Genomic DNA, 8,562 nt, shown 5'->3' with positions numbered 1-8,562 from the left:
TGTCCTAGACCAAAACAGTTTCACGTGTTTGACAAAATGTAATCCAAAGCATATCAGAAAAGTGGTATAATCATGACGCTCGCCATCTGCATAAAATATGGTTCTTTTCTCATCAGTCCAATTTTTGCAAGGAGGCAGGGCCAGGGAGTTGCCTTCAAAGCAAAAAAAAAAAATAGTCCTCGACTATTTCTATTGCCACATGTTTCATAGGCAGCTTTGTTAACCGGAACTAAGTGTATTTATTAACCGACACAGACTGAGCAGTATACCTAAAAAAGCAAACTTCTTCAAAACCCTTTTTAGTGCAGTGTGTAGCGTTTCAAGGAAACGTTACCCACTTGAGCACACTCAAACGCCAAAAATTTATACCAGCTTTTAAAAGTCCTGTCTTTGGCGCTGGGAGGCGTCGCCTCCTCTGGAGTTGCGAATACCGACGTCGCTCGTTGCTGCAAACCCGCTTGGCAGATAAGCAGGGGAAAGTTAACCGCCCGCGACGCCCTCGCTTTCCACGGACAGACAAACTTGATTCACTCTTTCCACGGGCGCGCAAGGTTAGCACGTGCTTAAGGGCACTTCCAGCGATAAAACCTGTTTTATCTCAGCAGCCTGGGCTCCGATATTCGCTAATCGCTGCTTCCGTTTGAAGCAGGGCATAAACACTAAAGAGCGTCGAGACGTTGTGCATGCGTCGAGGCAGGAAGGCCAGTAGACAGGTCGTTTTCTTTGAATATCGGTCACCGCTGCTGCTTTCTTAGACTCCCTCCTGAGATTACACGGTGAGTTTTCTCCTACACTTGAATGCACTTATGCCCCCAAGTAACTTCAGCGAGCGTTCACGCGGCTTTTCTTAACTTCACTGCCTTCTTAGTTACACTGGAAAGAGGTACAGTGAGCCTCAAACTTAACGCCGCCACGGCATTTGCCGTTTTTGACAGTCCCTGCGGCGGCCGATTGAAGTACCTGAAGAATGTTTGGGGTTCTAATTTCTATCCTATCCTGAGAAGGCATCCCGAACGTTTCAGTGACTAATTTAATAGTAAGTAGCCGACACGAGCTCAATGTTTAGGAACCCGGCAGCGCCGTTACGTTTTAGGTGCACTGCACATGCTTTGGATGTATCACTCCAAGAAATTTTGCGCATCTATTTTCACAAGACTGTACTAGTGTATTACATCGAAAACTGTAATTTAAGGTCTATAAACATTATCTCAGTCTTGTCATTCACTGTGGCTTGCAGGGACAGTCTCTTGAATGTGATTAGTTCAAAAATAAACACTCCAGAGGTTTTAGGGGGGGGGGGGGGGGGGGAGGGGGAATCTCTCGGTTTTGCTGGAACGCCGAAGCATCCTTAGTAGAGCCATGATATATACACGTTCTACCAAAGTTGGTGACACTAGGCAACATAGATATATTTTAACGCTTGAGTGTCAAAATGTAGCAAAGTGTCGAAAGAGAGCGCAAAAGCTTTTTAAGTGCTGTTTCAGTCTTACCCACCATATTGCATATTACGTAGCTTACGCTCAAGTAAATAGATGACATTCGACGAGTGACATGTCGAACGTTCTTTCGTTTTCATTAAAAGCTGCGAATGTGCGCTGCTAGCCGTGCTCGTTTGTAGCATGTTTACAGACTAGGCACTGTGATTTCATGCAAGGCTTGCACTCGTTATGTGGGCGTGATAAATTTAGCCGGCAGTTTACAAGCGTATCTCTAAAATTGTGTGATCGTCTATGTACTACACCAGGAGTGGATGGAAAAGCACGTTTAAGACGATCGCTTCGTTATAGAATTGTGCAGTGCCGTCTTAAGATGTTATTAACACTAGAATAATTCGTAATATATGTCAGGCATAAATTTATGCGTTGCGTGTCGCGTCGCGGAGGGCGTCCATTAATCAGGTCCGCGCGGTTCAACTGCTTAGATTTCTGAACTGCATCGTCAATTACACTTGGTGGATAACATTGTTTATCCAATACGGCCTTTAGATTTTGTGTTCTAGCATTCAAATCCCTCTAGATGGAGAAACTAATTTTAGAACGATGAACTTGGCTATAAGAGATGCTGTTCTTACAATGACGTGGATGATCGCTTCGGTAATGGAGGTGTTGTTGTCGGTCGGTTGGTTTACGGTACAAATTTGTTAAGAGTTTGCACTCTTCTATTTTTACAAAGACTTACAAGAAGTCAATATCGGTTTGATAGTACGCGCGGGTAAAAAGAATGTTCGGATGAGCAGTATTATAATGATTTTTAAATTTCAGCAGCTTCGCCTCGGTGTCTCTATAAAAGCAAAACGCCATATACAAATATTTTGTATATTCCTGGCTTTAGGGGGTCATCTAGAAAGTTATCCTGACTATAGTTTTCCCCTAAATATGTTAACATAACTGGGCGCCATCTTGTTGCGCATGGCGGTTCTGCTAACCTGCCTAAAGTATTCAATATTAAATTGAAATGTATTGTGTTTTAAGACAAGCCTTGTTAAGGTACAAACCACATGTTTATAATTGGTGTCTGGTTCTTTAAGGTAGTTTGTACATGCCAGTTAGAAAAGTTATTCCATCGTCGTGTTGATTTTTTACATATCGTGAATAATTGTGTATGCATTGTAAAGAAATGTTTTGCATGAAAAGAAATTTGTTAATAGTTTAGTAGCCAGGATATTTGAATGACCCCCGCTCAAGCCCAGCCGGGGCTCGAACATTGTGTATTCTTTATTTAATACTTTAAAGCCTGTAATGGTCCTAGTGTGCCACTCGCTCGTGACGGTCAATATGACGGTCGTTATGACCCTCGTTCATGAGGATTGTCTCATTGGAAACGACCAGCAAACCACATTCTGTGTTATAATGGTTCTTGAAGTGTCAGTCTCACCACTATGTCCTGTTTTGAAGTTATCTAGTTATAAAAAGGCAAATTGAACTTTGTGAATCCCCATACAGTTTACTCGGTCTGCCCTTTAGAGATGGCGACCTTGCTTCAACTCTGTACGATCACCGACCTATTCTTTTTTTCTACGTACCCTCATTCAACGGGGCAATTTAAGTAATCTACATGTTAAGAATAAGCCAAATAAGCACCACCCCGTGCCATCCACGAAAATGTAGCGCTCCGCGGACCAACCAAGAAATGCAGTAGCCGTAACGAATAATGCTGCCTCTACGCGGAGTGCGCCTGCATTGCGCACTATTTGTGTATCGAGGAGGAAAAGTGATTGGTGAAAATGAAGGTGCGAAAGGAGCTTCTGGTGCATTGTTAAAGGGGCGATGTAACAGGTTTCGTTCTTACACTAAATACCTATTGGCATTCGTCCTTGACATTCATGACCTGAGGACAGGCGTTGGATGATTTTTTCACGCAGTGGCAGATTTAGAAACAAGTTCAAGAAAAACGAACAGCCTTTACCACCTCAACTATTATCTTTACTGCCTCAACTTTAAAAAAAATATTAAGTGATTGATTTACTATAAATAACGAAACACGTTCTATTGCAACCTGACGAACCAGCGACTTTCTGCAAAAAAAGGTGGCAGCCGTCACGAAGGAACGAGTTTCTTGGCGTTGCTTGAGCGACGAGGGGTGGGAGAATCTTATAGGGTATCGAACTTTGTTGAGGAACACCTCCTCAATGTAAATACACACGGCATTTACACATCAGGTTTTACTGAAGCTCAAAATACAGTCTGAGATACACCTCGTGACAAAGTTCGCAACGCATCGTTGATGTTTCCTGTTTTACTCTCAAAGAACTGAAAGGTAGTCGTCAAAAGTGCGTCCCAAGGAAATCACCTTCTTCCGAGGGTCCGAAAGAACGCGATTTTGAAGAGGATAATGAATAAGAAAATAGAATAAGGCACCTCATTTTGGTAGAAAATGACGAAGAAGTGGCATTAAATTGTTGCTAGTCCAGCGGAGTGGATTATAATTTTTTTTGTGTGTTCATATTTTTTTCTTTTGTTCAGCTCTTAATTCCAATAATTATGTACTACCTTGCTCAGCTTCACCCCGTAACGATGCCAAAACCACTACAGCCCTGGGTAGAACAACTCTTTCGGTCATTTGTCCGGCAATATAGGTCCTAAAAGCCAAAAATACCCGATATATTTTTGACCAGAGCCTGAATACTCCGGCACTAAATTTTCAAGCAAGTGACAGAGTGAGACTTCACTGTCTGGCTGTTCGGTTCTCAAAAGGCAACTTTGTTGCCTAAATTTCCAAACAAGCGTCAAATTCAGGATTCGCTTCGGGTTTTAATTCGGATAGCTTTTATGTAATATTTCTGGCTCATGTGTGGCTCTTTGGCGATAATGTGACGAACGAAAAAAAGCCATAGAAAAGTCAAAGATATATATTTTTGCACTATAGGTGTGCCTTGGAAATGATCTCTGCGTAGTGGTCGTCATCTTAAAGAGTGCAACTTCTGGTGGGGGAAAATACCATTTTGTCTTCGCCACGCGAATGAAAGGTGTTCATATTTTGATTGCGGCTGTCAATCCATCTCCATCTGCCTCTTTGATTCTTTTTTATTTAATCTAGGTTGTAATGTCTTGCTGTGTTTCTTTTTCTTTTTTGCGCCACCAAAACCGGATGTGTTAACTACGTGTTTCAGGACGAGGGTAAACAAAAAAGATCTATACGCGGTTTTTTTTTGTTTTTGTTTTTTTTGTTATAAAATATGCATCATAGGTCTACATTTTTTACTCTTCCAGTTTCGCGCGATTTTCGGCTGTTCTTTTTTATTTTTTTGGTGCATGCGTTCCGGGCTTTAGGATGTGATAACGAAAGCTTGCGCCAACCAGAGACCAGTATGCTCTTACAAAAAATTATAACGCTTTTCTGTTGAAAAAAGTCAATAGAGGATATAGAATGTCAACAGCTTTTCTCTTTACTTTCATTTTTGAATATTGGCCCACTTTTCTAATGAAATTCAACAGACTTCCCGTGATGCTTTTCTGTTGAAAAGCTGTTGAAAAAAGTCATCAGAGGATATAAAATGTCAGCAGCTTTTCATCTGACTCTATCTAGCTTTTCTGTTGACATTCGTTTGAAATATTGGCCCACTTTGGTAATAAAAAAGTCAACAGACTTTCTGTCGCCTCCAGATGTTTTTCTGCAGCTTTTCAATTGAAAAGCTACAGAAGATTAAACAGAAAAAAGATATTTACAGCTTAGTTATTCATTCAACTATGTTTTGGAAGCTTACTATGGCTTTCCACTTTTCCAAATTAGCTGCAGCAAAATAAAGTAAAAAAACGTGAATTTTTTTTATATATTTTGTTAGTAATTGGTGTACCTATGGTATTTGAAGTCCCTACTACGTACATCCCACAACTACACATTAGAAACGAACACAAACACCGTGAAGCACTGAACATCTAAATTATTTTTTTAATTGCACTGAACACCTGAATCACACACCCATTGACTGCCCCAGAGCCTTATATAGCCTACATATTGAAGGTAATCATTTCGCCGGTGACCCCCTCAGCACCTATTAAGGTTCCAAGTATTTGAACTTCTCCTCGGGAGTCTGTCAAGGGGACAACGGTCTTTCGAAGTTCGTGGACGATATCTCTTACTAAAAAGCATTGGTACTATTAATAATAATTCGGCGCAGTCGCTAAAAAAATATCCACAAAAACGGCTCCTATAAGAAATATTATCACTTCTCTGCATAGCACCACTGAGGACGAAGCCGAGTCAAGGCAGTTTCTCCCCATTTCAAATAGTTATTTTGCTTTTCTTTGTTAGTTGACTACTGAATATGGTCATTAAAGTCACTATGGTCACTTACACAGTCAGAACGGCAGGGCATGCCTTTCGAACGCCTGGCCTCCAGCTCGCGCCCCATGCCTTCCGTTGTGCTTTGACTGCACGAACGCCGACGCGTTGTCAAGGGTAGTAGGCTCACGCTGGAGGCGGGACAACTGAAGCTGCTTCCCGTTCTCACCTTGGCAGAGACTGAAAAACTTAGCGACCTTTGACACCTAGTCGAGGTGTACAATGTTCAATAAAAAGTCAACAGAAAGTCTCTAGCTTTTCTATGGACACAGGCTACAGAGAGTCAACACAACATTTTCAACACGAAGTAAACAGAACGTCTGAAGTCATTCTGATGACACTGTCAACAGAAAATCAGCACAAAAAATCAAAATAAAGTTTATAGAAAGTCAACAGCTTTTCTCTTGACTTAGGCTGAAGAAAATCATCAGAAAAGTTTCAACACAAAGTCAACAAACTTTCTGTTCACCTTGTCAACAGAAAGTCAAAGTCAAAAGGAAGTAGTCAGAGTCCACAAGTCAACACGTTTTCAATAAAAAGTCAAAAATCATTTTTATACGGGTGCTGGGGCGGTAGTCGTCGAGTTAAAACGCGGTACACCAAATGGCCACAAGTGTTGCTGAAGCGTTCAACATGGCATGCTTGCTCATCCAGCGCCTTGACCTTTTTGTCCGGTGACAAAGCGGCTTAACACCTCTCAGACATGCACGTTAAAGGTGTTCGGAACAAACTCCTCTAGAGAATCGACGAGCCAGTGCAGGCCGTGGCTCGTGCAAGATGAAACGGCAGTATGTCACTTTCATGGTCGCGTCCTGCGGCATGGCAGACGACGAAAGACGGGGTGGAATAACAGACGATGTCGTAGGCTGCCGCGTGTCTGCTCGCACAACTAGCAGGCGGTGTAAGAAGTCAGACTATGATGCCTAGAGCGCGTCTGTGGCCAGTGTGCAAACCTCTAAAGGAGTTTATTTTTGAGACTATTAACGTATTCGCCCGACAGGGATTTCAGACTGACAGCTCAACGCCGTCTGCTTTCGGTTCCAGAGAATGAGGGAGAGAGACCGACCCGCCGCCCAGATCATCGATGGCCACCGCTTGCCGGGATCCTTCTCAGAAGAGGTCTACCGGAGCGGCCTCCGCTACCAGCCGGAGGAAAGCGACATCATCCTGGTCACCTTCCCCAAGTGCGGCACTCACTGGGTGATGGAAATCGTCAGGGCGTGCTTCCGAGTCTGCAGGGGTGTCACGCCGGGATGGAGCTTTCTTGAGATGAATGGTCTAGAAGGCATTCTCAAGGCCCAGAGACCACGAGTCATCTTCACTCACCTGCCCTTTCACTTGACAACTTTCTTGCCTTCCACTAAGTACATATATGTGGCCAGGAACCCTAAAGACTGTTGCGTGTCTTTTTACCATCATACGAAGGCAATTCCCGGTTACTGTTTCCAAGATGGAACTTTTGACGAGTATTTTGAGCTTTTCGTTGAGGGCCTCACGGACTTCGGCTGCTACTATGAGAACCTACTATCTTGGTACGCAAAGAAAGACGAGCCTAACGTGCTGTTTCTCACCTACGAGTCGATCCATGCTGACACAAAGAAATCGGTGCTCAAGATCGCTGGTTTTTTGGACGACCTACTCGCTAAGGAGCTTGCGGAAGACGAAGCAAAAATGACAGCTGTAGTTGAAGGTACGAGCGTGGTAAAGATGAAAAAGGATTGGGAAGTACAGTTCGTGAGGAAGGGCGTTGTTGGAGACTGGCGGAATTATTTTTCGGTAGAACAGTCACGGCGACTGGAGGAAAGGTTCTTCAAGGAAATGGAGGGCACTTCTGTGCCAAGGCTTTGGGATGACGTGGACTGGCTTCTAGAGCGGAAGGAAGTCGTTTAAATGTTTATGACCCTGTACCGTGCTCGAGCAAGAATACTAATTGTCCTGTCCCCACTTGCCCACCGATAAACACATTTCCTGTTGTAATGTCAGTATAATGGTGATAATAATAAGTTTTTATTTCTTGTTAAAACACCTTCCTCGCGATTTCTCACAGTGTGAAAACTTGTGCAAACAACTTTGGTGTAAATATGGTTTTCAATAAAGATTTCAATTTTGGCAACCTGACACCGATTCAGAGAGAAAGGAAGGCGTGCAAGAAAGTTTATAGAAATTCGTACCTTGCGAGGAAGGGGTATTCTATGAGATACTTTTAGTGTGTAGGGCCAACTTCCAGGTGGGTGTAGGCCCTTTCGTCACATTATGATTTGTGATAGACCAACTGGTAATAGGACAATTGGTCACATAGGATAATTCGTCATATACAACTTATAAGAGGCGCAGAAATGAAAGTTTAAAAGTGTATTAATTTGTTGAAATTATGACTATAGTGCCGGACCGTTGCAATACAGTGAGCCGCGAAACCGACTTCGCTCATATTCGCTTTCACCGGGCTTGCGCCCATCATTGCTGACGTATAAATCTTTAGCTTGTATAACAGGTGCTGCCGGAGTTGGATGCAATGAAATCCGGTACCTAATTGGTAAGTGAATACCAAGTGCATCAGATTACAGTTGAAAAAAATATTTTTTATTATTCGAGATATTAGCATTTCAAAGCGCAATATTTCGGATTGCTGCCCTCAACGTCTCTAGATGGTTGCGACAGTCGTAGTGGTTGAGGACAACCTGCTTGTTGCACTCGGCATGCTTTCTCGACATCTTTGAAGACGTAGTGCCGTTCTCTGCTTGAGTGAGGTTCATTTCCGTCAAGAACTGCTCCCTCTTCACA

General features: G+C 42.9%; 1 protein-coding gene across 1 annotated transcript; it reads left to right on the top strand.

Moving 5' to 3' along the window:
• The first annotated feature begins 615 nt into the window (after window positions 1-615).
• LOC115332190 (sulfotransferase ssu-1) lies at window positions 616-7,899 on the top strand. Its single transcript, XM_029994551.3, has 2 exons — window positions 616-776; window positions 6,826-7,899. The coding sequence occupies exon 2, from the start codon at window positions 6,829-6,831 to the stop codon at window positions 7,669-7,671; it is 843 nt and encodes a 280-aa protein (XP_029850411.1). The 5' UTR covers window positions 616-776; window positions 6,826-6,828; the 3' UTR covers window positions 7,672-7,899.
• The last annotated feature ends 663 nt before the right edge of the window (window positions 7,900-8,562 follow it).

Source organism: Ixodes scapularis, unplaced genomic scaffold (assembly GCF_016920785.2).
Source record: "Ixodes scapularis isolate PalLabHiFi unplaced genomic scaffold, ASM1692078v2 PGA_scaffold2__306_contigs__length_199485367, whole genome shotgun sequence".
In the NCBI taxonomy this organism is placed as follows: domain Eukaryota; kingdom Metazoa; phylum Arthropoda; class Arachnida; order Ixodida; family Ixodidae; genus Ixodes; species Ixodes scapularis.
The sequence above is the reverse complement of the archived record's forward strand: the minus strand, read 5'-3'. Positions and strand labels throughout refer to the sequence as shown.

Bases quoted from the DNA above. Each gene is read 5' to 3' on its own strand.
- LOC115332190 (XM_029994551.3), top strand. From the start codon at position 6,829: ATGAGGGAGAGAGACCGACCCGCCGCCCAGATCATCGATGGCCACCGC.